At 36.3% G+C, this 20301-nt stretch overlaps 1 protein-coding gene across 11 annotated transcripts in view; it reads right to left on the reverse strand.

Moving 5' to 3' along the window:
• The window catches only part of ANO3 (anoctamin 3), a 426063-nt gene that overhangs the window by 94767 nt on the left and 310995 nt on the right, over positions 1-20301 (reverse strand). For 10 of the 11 annotated variants that reach the window (XM_070072318.1, XM_051825141.2, XM_051825147.2 and 7 more), the window contains 2 exons: positions 15039-15173; positions 5557-5653 (listed from right to left, as the gene is read on the reverse strand). In XM_070072318.1, the coding sequence (XP_069928419.1) occupies positions 5557-5653; positions 15039-15173 (232 nt within the window). The remainder of the gene's footprint in view (positions 1-5556; positions 5654-15038; positions 15174-20301) is intronic. The other variant, XM_070072307.1, reaches the window with a different exon arrangement.

Raw genomic sequence — 20301 nt, forward strand, 5'->3', positions numbered from 1 at the left:
TGGTCTCAATCTCAAACTCTTGTACCGTAGTCACCATTCTTCTTGTGATGATATGCCAGTAGACAATGAATATGTGATGAGACTAAGTGAGGTGAATGACATAGCGCTAGGGTCCTATCTCAGGGTTACTTGAACAAAGTCCTGACATAATGCAACCATAGGTTTGATAACTATAAGGGTTACTACATGGCCAATTGGCAGGTAGCATATATAGCACAGTTATCCTGGACAAAGGGACACCCCAGGTGAGATTGAGGTGGACTGTGGGAGATTTTACCACACTATTCAGAATGGTGTGCAGTTTAATCCTATTGAATTCTTTCTGAAATTTCTTAACATTTTTAGACTGCAGTTGATTGCAGGTGACATAAATCATAAAAATGAAAATGTAAGTTGGGAGGGACTATTCTGTAGGGAAATAGAGATAATATCCTTACAGGAGGGTGAGGTCAGTTATGGGCTAAAGAACTTTATAATAGGGGATGTTAGAGTAGCATCCTTGCTGTGTCTAAAGTTTAGATGGGGCTCAATGGGAACTTAAAACAACACAGATGTATACTTTAAATGTAACACTGCAATAAAACACTGCATAAATAGTATGAAAGACAAGTAAACTTAGCTTGTATTTTCTGTAGTATTACTGAAAAATCACGAAAAGATGATTACCCTTGAATGTTTGTCGACAGGTTAAAAATATTCTATATGGATGGCTCTAAAATTCTGTGACTATTTTCTTGGGATTTCTAAAGATATTATAAAAACTGATTTTCAGAACAATCATCAGCATGCATTATATTTCAGAGAGTGAAGAACCATAAAGATTTTCTACAGAGCTTACATAATTATATTCAACAGGGAATCTTTTTTTGGTTTCCAAAGGCATCCCACAGAGATACCTGAGGATGCTGAGCAGCAGAACAGCTGTGTATTTTTCTTGATTAACAGATCTGGTTGAGGAAACGGCCCCAAAGAATGATGGGAAAGGGGCTGGTGCTGTGGCACAGCATATTAATGATCTGGCCTGAAGCACCTGCACCCCATATGGGTGCTGGTTCTAGTCCTGGCTGCTCCTCTTCTGATCCAGCTCTCTGCTATGGCCTGGGAAAGCAGTAGAAGATGGCCCACATACTTGGGCCCCTGTACCCAGGTGGGAGACCTGGAAGAGGCTCCTGGCTCCTGGCTCCCAGCTTTGGATCAGCGCAACTCTGGCCATTGCGGCCATTTGGGGAGTGAACCAGTGGATGGTTCTCTTCCTCTCTCTGTAACTCCGTCTTTCAAATAAATAAAATCTTTAAAAAAAAAGAATGCTAGGACAGACTTTCTGCATGGAGACTTACTGGGCATGTGGAAATAATGTCTGCCTTGTTCTAGATGCAGCCATGCCTTGGGAAAAGTGGCACACAGAATGGCATACATGGCCAAAGTTATGTTGCTTAGAAATGATTCATCGTTTTATCCATGATTCTCCATTAAAAGGATTTCCAGTATTTTTTTTTCTCTTGTTTGGTTCACCATCAACTCTTTCAGGCATTTTAAAAAATGAATATATTTAAATATTAACTTTTTAGAGGTTCATCAATCTGATACAGTAAGTATGTCAGGGAACTTCAAAAAGTTCATGGAAAAGGAAATTAAAAGATCCATTCATTTTGATGAAAATTTTTTTCTGAAATCCATGCATATCAGGGGTCTTCCAAAAGGTTATGGAAGGGTCTTATGAAAAAAGAATACATGTATTTCAAAATAGTTTTCACCAAAATAAGTCATATTTTAATTGTTTTCCCATGAAATTTTTGAAGTCTTCTCATACATATCACATTTATATAATGTGAGGTCACATATGTATTATAGGAAATACAGCTGTAGGTGGAATATTTTAGAATTTATCCTAAGAAGGGGTGTAACCATTTAAAATCACTGTGTTAGATCTATCAAGCTATTAACATTTGAAATGTTTATGGTATGAGAGATCATGGAAACAAGATGAACAATTAGAAACCATGGATTATAACTTGAGGTGCTAAGGGCTTCATTTATGGTGCTTATGTAAGAACTGCTGAAAGGTAATGAGAGAAAAAGAAGAGTTAAGAATACTAGAGATGACTCAAGGTTAGCTCTTGGGTGACTGACAGAACAAAGTGGGAACTGGCCTTCTGTCCATTAAGAACACTTGCTATATTGGAGAAAACTGCAGATGAATAAAGTATCCCAAATAGCACATCATATTTTTCTAAAGGGAAAAAAATTTTTTCTACCTAAAAATTAATATATTAACCATGACTTATTTTATTACAAAACACCTTGTATGAATGGGGAACCTATAAACAAGTATTTTATTTAGCAATGTTGATGTAAATACAAGTAATATATGGAGTGGTAAGAAAAACGAGCCTCAAACAAAGTTGTTTAAACAAAAATTCTCATTGTTTTGATATCTGAGTTCTCTTAGTGAACTGTGGTTATTAATCAATACATGTGGGTATCTTTTAAGGAGACACATTTGTTATTAGGTCAGAGTTTAATGTCTTTCACCTCTACTGTAGCTGCGGGATTTTTCTCTGAAATTATTTGACAGGTTTAGAATACGTTAGGCTCTAGAAACCACCACCATATTCCAGTAAAGTTTGTTAACACTAAAAACAACAGGACATCTTTGGGGCAGATTCATTCCCGGAGGCCAGCCTAACACTACTGAGGGTCGGAATGTAGGCTAGAGTTCACCTCTCTCCCTGTTTTTCCTCAGGCCTTAACTCTTGGGCAGGACAAAATTTTTGTAATTCTTTTTGTTCTCTGGTTCATTCCCCAACATGTCTTTAAATATCGTGGTCCTAGGAATCAGAATCAGCCGAAGAGCTCCTTGGCATGGGGATTTCTAGGCTTCACCCCTAACCAGCTGATTCTGATTTCCAGGATATGGGAGCCAGGAATCTGTTTTTTAACGGATGCTCTCTGTGATGATGATGGCTAGTCGTGTACAGATCCGCCCATGAATGTCCTTAAAGATATATCCTCTCTCCTGATTCTCTTATGGCCTCAATATTAGTGTCTTGTAAGTCTCATATTAGATTTCGGTAAATTTTGTTAACATGTGAATACAATCCTAGAATAATTATTATGAATAAGACCAACTTTAAGGAATAAGTCATCTTTAGAATTATTTGGAAAAAAATTAGGACCATCTATCTAATTATTTCATCTTAAATGAAGAATCCAAGCATCCAAGCATCCTGGGGTTTAATATAACAGTGTTAATGCTTTTAAGTAAATGTTCAAAGATCACTAAATTACTTTAAAAATTGCAATTTTTTTCATTTAAAAAAATTTAAATAATAAAAATGGAAAGTTACCATAGAAAATGTTCTATACTTAAAAATTTTTACCATACTGTGGGACCAATTTTCCTGACATTAAAAAAGGAACATATATACACATACTTTTTGATAAAATATGTCTTACTATTTATCACAAGTAGTGATGATTTCCTTAAGAAATTGAAACAACAAGTTACTAAGTAGTGTGGATAGATGATTCTTAACTGATTGACTTGTTTGGTTAAAATCTATCATCTTATTACTATTATCAAGTAACATATACATTTAAGTTTATAAACTGATATAAAAAGGGGAACATTTATTTCCAGCCAAGGAAAGAAGAGTAACTCTGATCTTTAAAGAATAAAACAAGTGGTTACATTTTATCTTAGCCAGAGGAACAGCATAAGAAGTATTAATCCTGATAAGTTTTATTTCTTGTATTCCTGTAAGGCAAAATTATTCTCTGTAAGCTTATTTTTGTCTTTCCTTGTAAGTTATTAAGTGCATGTATGACTACTTCCAAGTCATATCTGTCCTGTTATACTCCTCCATTGAGAAAAGTGGAGCTTATCTACGGATGACAGAAAAGAAAATACACCCTACTTTTAGTGTGTCTTTGGACAGTGTCCTCAGTTCATTACCCTACCATATTTAGGTGTTCCTTCTCTTTAATGTTCAAATAATGCCAATGTATTTTATTAGATTTGACCAATAAAAGCTAGAACTAAAATATATTTGAAATTTTTGGTGTCGTTGACCATTAGCTGTCTTTGAAATGAATGGAGTAGAACAGGGACATGTTTCATATGTCCAATAATTCCAATAAAATTGATTTTGCAAAGAATAATGAGAAAATACCATCCCTAAACAAAAAATACACACATTTCTGAGTCTCATTTTGTGGAACATTTGAAAGAATTCAAAACTACACAGATTTTTTGAAACTAAAGCATAAACAAAACTGTTGTTGCATGCTATTTATTCATGATAAATAATATTGAAGCTAACTTTATTAAGTCTGGTCTTACAGAAAAATACTGTGTAGCTTTTGATTTTATACCCAGACCTGTCAAAATTAATTATGCAGAGACCCCCACTTCTCCTTCATTATTCACACTGCATTAGGTAGAGTACTCAGAATGATCTTGCTTATTTTGTAAAGAATAATTAGCTCTAGATGGAGCACTGTACCAATCTCGCCTCAAATATCTCTAAAGCAAGACCAAAGGATCACATTATTTTCATGTAACTAAACCACAGTGAGACATCTTTAGGTATCTACTAGAACAGTCACAATTTTGAGATAGGCTATACTGCGATTTAGTGAATATATGGAAAACCAAAACTCTCACACACCAATGGTGGGCATGTAAAATGCAATAAACACTTTGAAAAAAGTTCTGTTTGACAGTTTTTTAAAAGTTATGGTTCCAATTACATAATAGCATAGGAAATATAAACTTATCTACAGTCACAGAGCATTTTTCTGCTAAGAACAAGGATAAACTGGGAGTGGCAGGAAGCGAGGATTACAAGTAGATGTGAGGAAACTTTTGAGAGTGATAGATGTGTTCATCATGTTGATTGTGAGGATAACATTACAGGTGCACACAAATATGAAAATGTGGTAATTATAAACCTCAATTGTGTGCACCTTATTATATGTTAATTATATTGAAAAAAACTGCTTTACAAATAAAAATAATAAAATTAGCATCTCTTAAACATGTATGAGCCTGGAATCAATTGGGAAAATTTAAAATATACCAAATCTAGGTTCCAAGCCCAAAAATTCTGCTCTAATTGCTCTGCAGGGTGGCCCGGTCTTCATGAGTTCTTAGGAAGCAGCAACTTGGGAAATTTGGGGTATGCTATTCAATTTTCTCTGTACAACTAGTAGTATTTTAACATCATAAGTCTTCATGAAAAAAATGTAAATTTAATCATCAGCTGTGGAAATAACTATTTTCCTTAAAAGGATCTCCATATAATTTCAGGTAAACAGTTATAGCTATGGTTGCAATACTTTATGTCTCTGGTAGTTATAAAATAAAGGAAGCTCAGGTGTAAAATAAAAGTATACTGTGCAATTGCAAGTGACTGATATTTTATTCAGTTGTCCATGACACTAATGTTTGCTGAAACTCTGGGGAGCAGTTAAGTTTTGGTAAAAAGCTGTTTGCTGGAGGACTTCCTGCTGCCTGACTCGTAGAAAAAGTGGGGCTCAGAAGCTTGTACTCACCTTGGCGTAGATGCAGCTGTCATTGAGTCTCTGAAGGGAGCAATTCTTGTCACAGAGTGGGCACATGAAGACCTCAGAGGCTTTACAAATTTCTTGGCTTTAAGAATCAAAAAGAAAGAAAAAAGAAAGCATGAACCGCTGTGTTGAGGAAGTTATTCAGCCTCTGCACAAAATCCTGTTGGAAGCAGCAACGTTCAGAGGGAAAGAAACGGAAAAAGCAGGGCATGTCGTGTAAGTAAAGATAATTTTAACAATGTTTATTTATTTAAATTATGTATTTGACAGAAAAATACCTGGAGAGAGGTGGGTAGAGAGGTCTCCTAACTGCTGTTTCACTCCTCACATGCTCGCAATAGCAAGGGTTAACCAGGCTGAAGCCAGGAGCCAGGAAAACAATTCAAATAGCCCACATGGATGACAAGTACTCAACGACTTGAACAGTCACCTGCTGCCTTCAGAGGTGTGCATTATCAAGGAACTAGAATGGAGCGTGGATCTGGAACTCATATTCGGGAACTCAAATAGAGGAGGCAGGTGGCCCAAGAAGAGGCTTAACCATTGCATCAGATGTCCACCTCAGGAAGAATTTAAACTGCAACTCTATCCTAAATATTCTAGCATACTTGGGAGACAGTAAGAAGGTTTTTGTTTGCTTCTTGATTCTGAAATCTCTGTTATGTTATTTAAATGATAAGAGGTCATATTTTACACTTGGGTGAGACTTGTGAAGCTTTTGTTACTTTTACACATGACTTCAGGGCAATTAGGATAATCTTGTGAGGTATACCAAAGGAGTTTTAATTAATCCCACAGGTTTGGAAGAGGCTGAGCTGAAATTAAACCAAGTATTCTGACTTCAAGTATAGGGGCCACAATATCTAAAACCTCTGTTGCAGTGCCTAATGTTGATGCAGAATGTTCATTGGATATTGAAGGAGGGTTTTTTTTTTTTTTTGGTTTGTGTTTTTTTGTTTGTTTGTTTGTTTTTGCAGTGGTTTAACACAGTCTCAATGACATAACATAGTTTCTATTTCCATAAACATCTTCATTCGGATGCAGCTTTATGGCATTTGTCCCTTCAGTTGTATGTCCCCATGCCTTTTGGAAATCTTAGTATACATTATACATGGCTTTGTGACAGGAGAAGGGCATTGATACATTTCTAAAAAGCCGTACAGACCCAGGATTCACAGCAATCTATTTTTAGGATATTTTGTACCTTTATCTATCATACATGGCCTGTTCCTATGTTGTAACTCCTGAGTAAATTGTCTTTAAATAAATCTGCTCTGGAAATGTTGAAAGGAATTTAAAGGATGTTGAAAATATGCCTAGAAATGCAACTGTGATACAAGTGTAACAGGCAAGATTTACAGCAAGCTTTGCTGCTTTAGAAAATGTATACACCCAGATGAAGAAGAAAAGAACGCATGAATGCACATGTATTTCAAGTGTGGAATGTATATACTATTAAATCAAAATGCGAATCAATAGTAGGCCGGTGCCGTGGCTCACTAGGCTAATCCTCCGCCTTGCGGCGCCAGCACACCGGGTTCTAGTCCCGGTGGGGGGGGCCAGATTCTGTCCCGGTTGCCCCTCTTCCAGGCCGGCTCTCTGCTGTGGCCAGGGAGTGCAGTGGAGGATGGCCCAAGTGCTTGGGCCCTGCACCCCATGAGAGACCAGGAGAAGCACCTGGATCCTGCCTTCAGATCAGTGCAGTAAGCAGGCCGCAGCGCGCCAGCCATGGCAGCCATTGGAGGGTGAACCAACAGCAAAAGGAAGATCTTTCTCTCTGTCTCTCTTTCTCACTATCCACTCTGCCTGTCAAAAAAAAAAAAAAAAAAGAAAGAAAGAAAGAATCAATAGTAAATAATGATGCCACACTAGTAGAATGCTTTGCAGTGAGGCAACAGTGGGTCCATGTCTGCTGGTTAGTGTTGACTTCAAGCTCAGGTCATGGTAATAATGGTAGTTATCTCCACTCAAGATAGAAAAACCAATGTTAATTTTACTGTTTTGTTCAAGGCCATACGCCCAGTAAAAGATACTTAAGGGACCTACACTTATGTTTTTTCTTCTCTTTTCTCTATTTTTAATTTTTAAAATTTTTAAGCTTATTTGAAAGGCAAGGCTACAGAGAGGAGAGAGAGAACAGCCAAGTCTGGATTAGGCTGAAATCAGTAACCAGAAACTCATCCTTATCTCCCACCTGTGTTTGGCAGGTATGCCATTCCAATACATGTACGCAATATGTACTGAATCATGGTAATCAACATTTTAGCTTCTCTGACATATCTTTGATTAAGGGTTAGAGAATTTTTCTTCTTTTTGTTCGTGAAGTATATTTAAGTTGCAGAGAACTATAGTCACCTAATGACTGTAGATTCAGTTCTCCATCAAATGTAACATATATAAAGCAGGGGTACATTTCATATTAAAAAAGAATTTTTCTATTAATTTATTAATGGTGATGATGAAAGAACAGGTCATATATATATATATATTATACTTCCTCCCATCTTCTTTTTTTATTTTTTTATTTTTTTCTTTTTTTTAACTTTTATTTAATGTATATAAATTTCCAAAGTACGGCTTATGGATTACAATGGCTTCCCACACATATCGTCTCTCCCACCCACATCCCTCCCCTTTCCCACTCCCTCTCCCCTTCCATTCACATGAGGATTCATTTTCGATTCTCTTTATATACAGAAGATCAGTTTAGCATACATTAAGTAACGATTTCAACAGTTTGCTCCCACACAAACATAAAGTGAAAAATAATAGATGATTTTTTAAATGATGATGAAATCAGATCAGACCTATTGTCATGTTTAATCCCAGTGAGAGTCAAGTTGGGAATTGATAATTTATTTTTTATTTTTTTTTTACAGAAGATCAGTTTAGTATACATTAAGTAAAGATTTCAACAGTTTGCACCCCCATAGAAACACAAAGCGAAATATACTGTTTGAGTACTCGTTATAGCGTTAAGTCTCAATGTACAGCACATTAAGGACAGAAATCCTACATGAGGAGTAAGTGCACAGTGACTCCTGTTGTTGACTTTACAAATTGACACTCCTGTTTATGGCATCAGTAATCTCCCTATGCACCAGTCATGAGTTTCCAAGGCTATGGAAGCCTTTTGAGTTCACCGACTCTTATCTTGTTTAGACAAGGTCATATTCAAAGTGGAGGTTCTCTCCTCCCTTCAGAGAAAGGTACCTCCTTCTTTGGAGACCTGTTCTTTCCACTGGGATCTCACTCACAGAGATCTTTCATTTAGGGTTTTGTTTTTTTGTTGTTTTTTTTTTTTTTTTTTTTTTTTTTGCCAGAGTGTCTTGGCTTTCCATGCCTGAAATACTCTCCTGGGCTTTTCAGCCAGATCCGAATGCCTTTAGGGCTGATTCTGAGGCCAGAGTGCTGTTTAGGACATCCACCATTCTATGAGTCTGCTGAGTATCTCGCTTCCCATGTTGGATCACTCTCCCCTTTATTTATTCTATCAGTTAGTATTAGACACTAGTCTTGTTTGTGTGATCCCTTTGACTCTTAGACCTATCAGTGTGATCAATTGTGAACAGAAATTGATCACTTGGACTGGTGAGATGGCATTGGTACATGCCACCTTGATGGGATTAAATTGGAGTCCCCTGGTATGTTTCTAACTCTACCATTTGGGGCAAGTCAGCTTGAGCATGTCCCAAATTGTACATCTCTTCCCTCTCTTATTCCTACTCTTATGTTTAACAGGGATCACATTTCAGCTAATTTTCAACACTTAAGAATAACTGTGTATTAATCACAATATCATTCTGCTGGAGATCAGATGCAGTAATCAGTAGGAGGAAGCATGAACAATACACATTTTAAAAATCCAAAAGAAAACAATTATATTTGCTGGTAGCAATGCTATTATTATTTAGCAAAAAGAATTAACATAGTCTGTGGCCAGCATTGTGGCATGACAAATAAAGCCACCACCTACAACACTGGAATACCATATGGGCACTCCACTTTGGATTCACCTCTGGGTGCTTCAATTCTGATCTATCTTCCTGGCTAATGGCCTGGGATTGCAGTGAAGATGGCCCAGGAGGAAGCTCCTGGCTCCTGCCTTAAGCCTGATCTAGCCCTGGCTGATGTGGCTATCTGGGGAGTGAACCATTGGATGGAAGATGTCTCTGTCTCTTCCTTTCTCTCTCTGTAACTCTTACTTTTTTGTTTGTTTGTTTTGAATTTTTTTAACTTTTATTTAATGAATATAAATTTCCAAAGTACAGCTTATGGGTTACAATGGCTCCCCCCCCCCCCATAACGTCCCTCCCACCCGCAACCCTCCCCTTTCCCACTCCCTCTCCCCTTCCATTCACATCAAGATTCATTTTCGATTCTCTTTATATACAGAAGATCAGTTTAGCATACATTAAGTAACGATTTCAACAGTTTGCTCCCACACAGAAACATAAAGTGAAATATACTGTTTGAGTACTTGTTACAGCATTAAATCTCAATGTATATAGCACACTAAGGACAAAGATGCTACATGAGGAGTAAGTGCACAGTGACTCCTGTTGTTGACTTAACAAATTGACACTCTTGTTTATGGCATCAGTAATCACCCTAGGCTCTTGTTATGAGCTGCCAAGGCTATGGAAGCCCCCTGAGTTCACCGACTCTGATCATATTTAGACAAGGCCATGGTCAAAGTGGAAGTTCTCTCCTCCCTTCAGAAAAAGGTACCTCCTTCTTTGATGACCCATTCTTTCCACTGGGATCTCACTCGTGGAGATCTTTCATTTAGGTTTTTTTTTTTTTTTTCCCCAGAGTGTCTTGGCTTTCCATGCCTGAAATACTCTCATGGGCATTTCAGCCAGATCCGCATGCCTTAAGGGCTGATTCTGAGGCCAGAGTGCTGTTTAGGACATCTGCCATTCTATGGGTCTGCTGTGTATCTCACTTCCCATGTTGGATCATTCTCTCCCTTTTTGATTCTATCAGCTAGTATTTGCAGACACTCTTGTTAAGGTGATCCCTTTGGTTCTTAGTCCTATCATTATGATCAATTGTGAAGAGAAATTGATCACTGGGACTAGTGAGATGGCATTGGTACATGCCACCTTGATGGGATTGAATTGGAATCCCCTGGTGTGTTTTTAACTCTACCATTTGAGGTAAGTCCGCTTGAGCATGTCCCGAATTGCACATCTCTTCCCTCTCTTATTCCCACTCTTATATTTAATAGCGATCACTTTTCAGTTTGTTCTACTTAATACTTTTGGTTGAATACTGTAATCAATACACAATTATTCTTAAGTGTAACTCTTACTTTTAAATAAATATTTATTTTTCAAAAGGAATTAGCACAGTCCCTTAAGAGAATTTTTATTAAGATTGGCTTGCTATCATAACTAATTGCATATCACAAATGACACAATTCGTCCCACTTTGGAATATCCTATGAAAAAAAAGGTATTGCAGTTGGTTTACACTACATCATCTGCCCCAGGATCTGAATGGTCAGTCAAAAGTCCACACTGACCAAAGAACCATGTCTAAAATCCTGGCCACTAGATTGGGTCTTTCTTATATTGCCAGAGTCATTAAATTAATTTTCTGTGAGTTTCTCATGATATATAACATTCAACAATATTAAACACTTTTTGAAAACATAGTTTTAGAAAACTACGTTTTAGAAAACATAGTAAAACATTTGAGTGTCCCATAGTAACTTTTAGAAAACATAGTAAGAGATTTGAGAGTGTCACAAAATTCTTCTGACTTCGTTCAACCACCAGAGAGAGAAAGTGACCATCAGGAGTGCTTCTAGTTTCTTCTGCAGAGTTTGACAATCTAAATAGCTTCTCGTATTGTGGTTTTCTTCTGTTTTAACTTTATTGTAATACACAGGCATCCGAGACTGATTACAAAGGAAAAAATATCTGCTACCAATTAAATATTATGGAAGTAGGAAGAAATTTGTCCAATTGATGGTGGATGTGTGGACTCAGTCACTACAGGGTCCTGACGTCTTTTTTTGATATAGCTAACACAGAAAACACAGCCAGAAAATATCAGACTTTTGGAATAAGATATAATAAGTAGGGAAATGAAACTCAAAGCCACAATGAGACACAACTTCATATCTGTTAAGATTACTATCATATTACAAAAATAACTCAGCAAATAAGCATTAGGAATGTGTGTGGAGAAATGGGGACCCTTATATACTATTGGTAGGAAGCTAAAATCATGAACAACTATGGAAAACAGTATGGAAGTTCTTCAAAAAATAAAAAATATGGAGTAAACATTTAGCCTAGTGGTTAAAAAACCCACGTCCTACATCAGGGTTTTATTTCCAGCTCAGGATCCTGAATCCAACTTCCTGCCAACGCAGACTCTGGGGACAGCAATGAGAACTCAAGTAAATAGGTTCCTGCCATCCATGTGAAAGATCAGAATTGTTGTTGTTGTTGGTTTGAAGATTTATTTTATTTATTTGAAAGACAAGTTACAAAGAGAGAGAAGATATCCTCCACCCACTGGATCACTCCCCAAATGGCCACAACTGCCAAGGCTGGGCCAGGCCAAAGCCAGGAGCCAAAAATTTCATTCAGGTCTCCAATGTGGATGCAGGGACACAAGGACTTGAACCATCTTCTGCTGCTTTTCCAGGTGCATTAACAGGGAACTGGATTGGAAGTGGAACAGCTGGGACTCTAAGTGGCACCCATATGGGATACCAGCATTTCAGGTGGCAGCTTTAACCATTATGCCATGACACTGACCCCCCAGAACTATGCTCTGATTCCTGTTTTTAGTCCCTGCTGAGTCCTGACTGTTGCAAGCATCTGAGGAGTGAGTCAATAGGTAGAAGCTGTCTTCCTGTCTTTCTGCTTTTCAAATAAGTAATTAAATTTTTAAATAATAAAAAGAGAAATATCACATGATTCAGTAATCTCATTTCCATATATATATATATATATCCCCTAAAGAACTGACGTCAGGAAGCAACCAAATGTCTATTGACTGATGAATGGGTAAAATAAGGAAATGTAGCAACATGGATGAACCTGGAGGACATTACATGCACAAGCTAGGCATGCAAGAGCAAATACTGCATTATTCTACTTGTATGAGGTATCTAAAGATAGTCAAATTTGTACACAACAGGGAGTACAGTTTTGGCTCCTAGGGACTGGTGGATTATAGTTCCACTTGGATAGGATGCATATGTTCCAGAGATCTGCTGTACAACATCATACTATATCAATAAGCTGTACTGTACACTTAAATTTGGTAAGAGGGTAGATCTCATGGTAAACGATATCACAACGAAAGCTTTAAACTAATCAGATGCAGGTTTGAAATTTAAGCTTTTATGAGGAATATACACCTGACCAAGTCATTTATCTTTTTGAGGATAATTTTCTTCACCTATAACAGATGGTAAAATTAGATGAGGATCATCTCTGACTGGGATTATATCAAGATCACTAATAATCCAACCTCTATAACACAAGTTCCTGATGAGTGGAAGAAACTCTTCGTTCTTGACAAGTGTTCTAAGCAGCAAAGGCTTTTGAAAAACCTGATCTATACTGAGGACCATGAAAGTTTCTTGGTGAGTTCCAATGCAAAGTGGTGAGAATGGATCATAAAGTTAACGTTTCTGCTTTTTGCCCTGGTCTTGAAATCCAGGGCCTAAGAAGCAAACCCACATGGGCCTGATTTTTCATATGGGAATTTATCCCATAATTTCCCCATTGCTGGCACAGATCTGACTGCACTTGGGTATGCCACAGCAATGCATACATGTGAGCATATACATAAATGTAACATACAGTGATTTAACATGTGATTGTGATATACTTCTACAACTAGAGAGCAACGAAGAAATATAATCTTAATTTAGTTGGACATAGTCAGTAAAAATATAAATAACATATCTACATCACAGTTTTTAAAAAAACATTTTAATCCCCTACCTAAACAAAAAAGAGCTGAATAAAATAATATCAACATCAGTCAATATAAAGTAAAATCCCATTCTCTTTCTATCAACTCTCATGATAACACTTGAAACTCTACAACGTGTGACAACTTGAATGGAAAATTTTAGTTCCCAGATTTTGAAAGTCGAGATACTTGATGCTGCTTATCTTGGTTGAGAATAAAAAGTCTGACAGGATACTAATTATAGTATGCCAGAGTAGCAGCAATATAATATCAAAAGCATTGAAGAAAAGAGTTCGCTAACACATTTTGAAACAGTCTTTGCACTGAAGGTTAAAGAATACTTATTTAATACAAAAGAAGCCTAATTCACCCCTTTGGTACATAAATCAATAGGAACAGTAAGTCTATCCTTTTATGTTCATTTTCAGCCTTGTAGGAGCCAACAGGAGGATCTGTATTACAAGGTTAAACTTTGTAAAATATTTTTCCTGGAACGAACTTGAACGGCAGCTATTAAAGAATCATTTTCCATGTTTTTAAATTCACTTTAAAGGACTGTTTCTCTATTCTGGGTATTATCACTAAGTCACAATCTCTTCATTGTGCTCTAGAGGGTACTGACTCGATAGCATACAACAAAGTGCCTGATAAAAGAACGAGGGCTCCAATGGGAAGAAGTTTGTTCAAGAAGATGTTATACATATGTGTAAATATACATTCGCATATTGTATATTCGATAAATAGATTTCATGGTGCTGTAAAGGATATAATTTTAGAATCCATCATCATCAGTATCCAATAGGAAAAACATGGTTAAAAAAATAGCCCAAATGAAGTGCTGATGTTTGAAAGAGAAGGGAGATATTTTCAATTTGATTATTCAAAGTTGAACTTGGTAACATACTAAACAGAACATTCTGTTGATAGGATTGTTTCATGCTGGGGTGACTCTTATCCATATTGAATAAAAATATATTCTTCCTAGCTCCGAATCTTGATTCGTTTCAACAGAAGAGTCACCATTCTGATATCTGACTTTTGACAATTCCCATTTCTATCACTTTTGAGTTATTATAAGGAATATACCAGAAGGAGAAATTTGACAAAAAAATAAACAGTATTGAAATTTATCTTAGATAACTAGTGTATAATAGCAACCAAATCCCACTTTTTATAAGTTCTTTCTTTCTATTAAAGAAAAGCAATAAATGAATTATTTTTATAATTTTTTACAGTCAAAATTATCATTAAGTTTTTGCATGCTAAGATCACAGGTCAAAGGGCTGACATTGTGACATATCAGGCAAATCTGCTGCCTCTGATGCTGGAAACAGCTCCTGGTTCCTGGCTTTGGCCTGGCCCAGCCCTGACCATTGTGGCCACCTGGTAAGTAAATCAGCAGATGGAAGATTTCTCTCTCTCTCTCTCTCTGCCACTCTGAATTTCAAACAAATAAATCATCTTTAAAAATAGAAGAAAAAGGCCAATCATCTTTAATAAGTCTCTCAATGACTTACCTTACTTGACTTTCGTTCATTGTAATCAATCCATAGAAGAAAACACACAACCCTACAACTGCTGCAGGAAACAGCATTCCAGTGTACCATCCAAGCCAAGCAAAGTATAGACCAATCTTTTCACCAAAGTATAGCCTGCATGAGAAAGCAAATCCCTAATTTGAGATAAGGCAGCATAAAAGATGTTATAAATACGGACAGTATACCCTATGAAAAATGTCACATGAAAACTTGTACCATTGCACATAGCTACCTGCATCATTGCTCTTCAGGTCTATCTGGAATATCTAATATTCCTACTTAAAAATGAATCTAATAAAAGTGACAGTGTATATTCTTAGACATTATCATTATAGGAGCAGTTCTGACAAATGTATTTATTTTTGTACTAAACATCTCAATGTGACTTATAAAGCCTTCTGTAATTCAATTCTTGTCTGCTCTTTCCCCCTACTAGCATTCTTTTTCATTCCCCATGTCAAAGAGATGTACTAAACAATATCGTTTTTGTGCCTGTTAGAAAAAAATCTCCTCTCTGGGCAGATGCTAAGGGCAGGCTAGATTTGGACAGCTGCTGAGAGAGGGTTACATTTCAGTGTCTATCTGAACCTGGGCCAGACACCCTCTGCTAGACATAGTCTGTACCAATACATCATATCTTCCTCATCAAACACAACTCTGCAGTTTTCTGAATACACAATAATGTTCTTGCTTAATGTTCTTCCTTCACTTGGGAATACTTTAAAAAATACACTTTCACCCTTTTCCTCATGTGAATCGTCCTTGTCCTCTCTTTTATATTGCCTTTGCTGGCTTCCACTCCAACCATGGCTAAACGCTCCTGCTGCTGCTTCTACACTGCCTCAGCTATATTCTAGCAATAGTTTTAAAGGTGAATGCAACATGGTTTATTTGGGAATATCACACTAAGCAGTAATTTTTGTAGGGAAGAAGATTCTCTTGTTGGTTTTCCTCAACAAGACTTCTCTTCCTGGAAACCACTGCCTTTCTACTTTGTCTTTTGCACTGTGCCAGTTTGTGGGTAGTCTACTAGCCCCACATGTACAGTCATCTTGCATAAGTATCATTCATCTACTTTTTAAAATGTCAGTTGTTTCTACTAGGAAACATAGATCAATAATGATCTATTCATTTTTACATAATAGTAATGTTCTACTTTGAGACTGAAGCATATTATATCAATAGGAATTCCAATAGAGCTATCTCTTAACCATTAAACAACTGTCCCTGTATGTGTAGCAGAGTTGTTAGCACATGATGCTAACATCATGGATATCTCACAGACAGACCTGATTAGACACACAGTATTGCAGTGAAATTTTAAACTACACATTGTAGGAGATTTAGGGAAGCAATATTATTGGACTAGGGTATATTCCTATTATTTCATATATATTTCAGTAGAAATGGAAGCTAGTTCCAAGCAGAGATAGACCGTGAAAATGACTTGATCCTCTAGAGTACTGGTGTTCACAATATTCTATGGTTTCTAAGTGGCCCTTGGAGTTATATCAAAACCATAATAGCACAAGGAAGAATAGAGAGTGGCTGTTACTGCAATTCCCCATAGCACTTCAACCAAATTATATAATGGTGTCCCATATGACATTCCATTTAATGATATGATTTGCTGTGCAGTAACTTCTATAACAAAATATGTAGTTGTTGACATTTATTGTCTTAGAAGTATTTCATTTAGTGATATCATTTGAAAATTTTAATCCCTCTGATGTCTCTTGTTAAATATTTTTTATGCCACTTGACTATATTTTGAGCAGGTTTTGCAGCCAATAATTTCAAAAATGTGTTCCTTCTAGTTTCAAGTATTTTTCTTTTCTTTTTTTTTTTTTGGACAGGCAGAGTGGACAGTGAGAGAGAGAGACAGAGAGAGAAAGGTCTTCCTATGCCGTTGGTTCACCCTCCAATGGCCGCCGCTGCAGCCGGCGCACCGCGCTGATCCTGGCAGGAGCCAGGAGCCAGGTGCTTTTCCTGGTCTCCCATGGGGTGCAGGGCCCAAGCACATGGACCATCCTCCACTGCACTCCCTGGCCATAGCAGAGAGCTGGCCTGGAAGAGGGGCAACCGGGACAGAATCCGGCGCCCCAACCGGGACTAGAACCCGGTGTGCCGGCGCCGCAAGGTGGAGGATTAGCCTATTGAGCCACGGCGCCGGCTTCAAGTATTTTTCATGGAAAACAATAGATTGAACTTAAAATAAGCCTTGACCACTAAATATTTGAATTTATGGTAAAAACAAACAAACAAACAAAAAAACACAGAGCCGGCACTGTGGTGTAAAGGGTAAAGCCAATGCCTGCAGTGCAGGCCACCCATATGGGTGCTGCTTTGAGTCCCAGCTGCTCCACTTCTGAACCAGCTCTCTGCTATGGCCTAGGAAAGCAGTAGAAGACGGTCCAGAGGCTTGGGCCCCTGCACCTGCGTGGGAGACCAGGAAGAGGCTCCTGGTTCCTGGCTCCTGGCTCCTGGCTTTGGATCAGCTCAGCTCAGGCAGTTGCAGCCAACTGGGGAGTGAACCAGCAAATGGAAGACCTCTCTCTCTCTCTCTCTGCCTCTGATCTCTGAAACTCTGCCTTTCATATAAATAAATGTCTTTAAAAAAGGTAAAAAAGCATAAACACATGTCCAGAAATGATTGTTTATAAACAAAAAAATGGAAAGTCCCTTTTCGACACTACTACAGAACTGCTTTATGCAGGGTGAGTATAAAAGCCTTTTCTCTAGGTCTCCGTCATCCATGACCAAAGTATATATATATATATATATATACACACATATTTTTTATATATTTTATAAATAAATTTATAAATTCATATATTTTATATATTTATATATAAATATATATAATATATTATATATAAAATTATATGTAAGCATATATAAATATATATCATATATGATATAATATATAATAATATATATTTTATATATAATATATATTATATATAAATATTTCATATATAAAGCTTATTTTATATATTATATTATATATATTTTATTTCTATAAATAAATATTTAAATATATGTTTATATACAAATACATTACATGTTTATATATTTATTATTTATATATTTATTATATATCATATGTAATAGATATATATATTTATATATATATAACTCCTGAACAGCTATTTGCTCACTACAGGTATAAAATGACACAATATGAGAGTCACATCCTCAAATTTGATTGGTCTTCAGACTCCAAGTAACTAAAGAGTCACATATGTTGAGACAACCTTCTTACTGCTTGAATATAAATGGGCATTGTAAAATTCTATGCATCAAATTGCATAGATTTCCTCATCACCGGCTCCATTTTGCTAGTAAGTAAATTCCTATGCCATCTATGCTCTTTTATAAGCTGCACTGTGAGTGTGTCCTTTACTACATGCTTCCTGCCTTAGCCACTTAAAGGCAAAACATATGATTCTCATACAAGAAATCTCCTTTTTACATCAGCACAGAATCAATAATAAAAGCCAAAAATCCATTTATTGAAAATAAAAACTGATTTTGTGAATTACCTGAAGCAGCAATAGCAATGTCTTTTATAGATAAGAGTATTTTTATTTAAAAAAATTGACAAACAAAATTTTATTTGTTTATCTTGAACAACTTTATGTTTTGAATTATATGTAGTCATTGCAAAATGACTAAATCAAGCTCATTAACATGCATTACATCCCACACTTTTTTTTATTGTAAGAACTCTTAAAATCTATTCTGAGCAGTTTTTAAAAGCATATATTATTAATCATAATCACCATGTTTTAGAATAGATCTTTTGAGCGTATTCCTCCTCTCTGATATTATGTGTCCTTTCACTCTTAAACACTTCTCCAGCCTGCCTTCCACCACCCCGGTCCTTGGTTATCATCATTCTATTCTCTGCTTCTGTGAGATCAACATCTTTAGATGCTATGCGTAATGCAATCACACAATATTTCTCTGTGCCAGAGGAGTAAAGAAAATATGGTGCATATAAACAGTCTTCAAAAATGCCATGGGAAATACACATCATGAAAATGTATGGATTTCAAACTATTTGTGCTAAAATAATCTTTTATTTTAATTCAATTTCCATGAACTTTGAATTATCCTTGTACGTGCAGTGAATATAATTTATTCTTAAATAAAGAAGGAAACCTTGTCTGTTGGAATAATATAGATGAACTTGAAAGACATTGTGTTGATAAGAGCATTTATTGACACTGAAATGCTTGCTTGAAAGTATTAACTTCATTTTAATTCTTAATGAATTTGGCTTTGTGAAAAACTACTTCTTGTGTTGATGTATCTTTAAAATAATAATTATTTCACCTGTTCAAATTAAAATCTAGGATACAACTGATAGAATCAAAACATCTTGATTCTAGATATACCCAGGTATTTGAGGTTGGAAATTATGAGAGTTTGACGCTGGATGTCTATGCTTTTTGCTTCCTGATCCACCTTCCTTTCTGCTATGTCCCCGGGAGTTTGCATCTATAGACATTATCACTTGCAATCTTTTCTTTTTCTGCCTTCCTTGTAGGCTTGTTGGCCAACTGAAGGTACCACAGCTCAGAGGCAAGGTAAAAGAGTTGTTGAGATATTTATTGCCATGGCTTTCTCATTGTTGGGCTATTGTTTGAATGCATCTAATTTCTTCTTACAGTCACAGCCTAATTTCTGGATTATAGCTTTGGACACTTTTTGCCAATTGTTTCCTTCCCTCACTCCTTCATGCCTATGTTTGATATCAGCTTCCTGCTTTTGCTAGTCCTTAGAAGTTTCACCACTTTTTGCTGGCTTCCATGAACCCTATTCAAACTTCTGTACATTATCTTTTTTAAAAGTTTCTTCAAGTGCCTCTTTCAGTATTGAGATTTTTGCTGAAACACTATAGAGTTATGCCTTGTTCTTTGTATTTATATTTCAAAACAGTTCAAAATATCATCACATAAAACCCAATAATATGAATGCTTCTTTTTGTATCATTCTATAAATATTTATAATTAGCTAGGGACTTAAGTTCATGTTAATATATTTTTCATGATTTCAAAAAGTGAAATAAAATTATTCTCCACCAAAGTAAATGGTATAAAATATGCATGTAGTGGTACTTCAGAAGTAATTCAAGCTGAAGGCAGTAACTAACTAGAATATACTCCTTAGAATATAATATATCACATATCTTTGTTGTTAAAAGACAAATATATAAAAGTACTCTGCTAGTTAT

This window comes from Oryctolagus cuniculus, chromosome 1 (assembly GCF_964237555.1).
Source record: "Oryctolagus cuniculus chromosome 1, mOryCun1.1, whole genome shotgun sequence".
NCBI classification, from domain to species: domain Eukaryota; kingdom Metazoa; phylum Chordata; class Mammalia; order Lagomorpha; family Leporidae; genus Oryctolagus; species Oryctolagus cuniculus.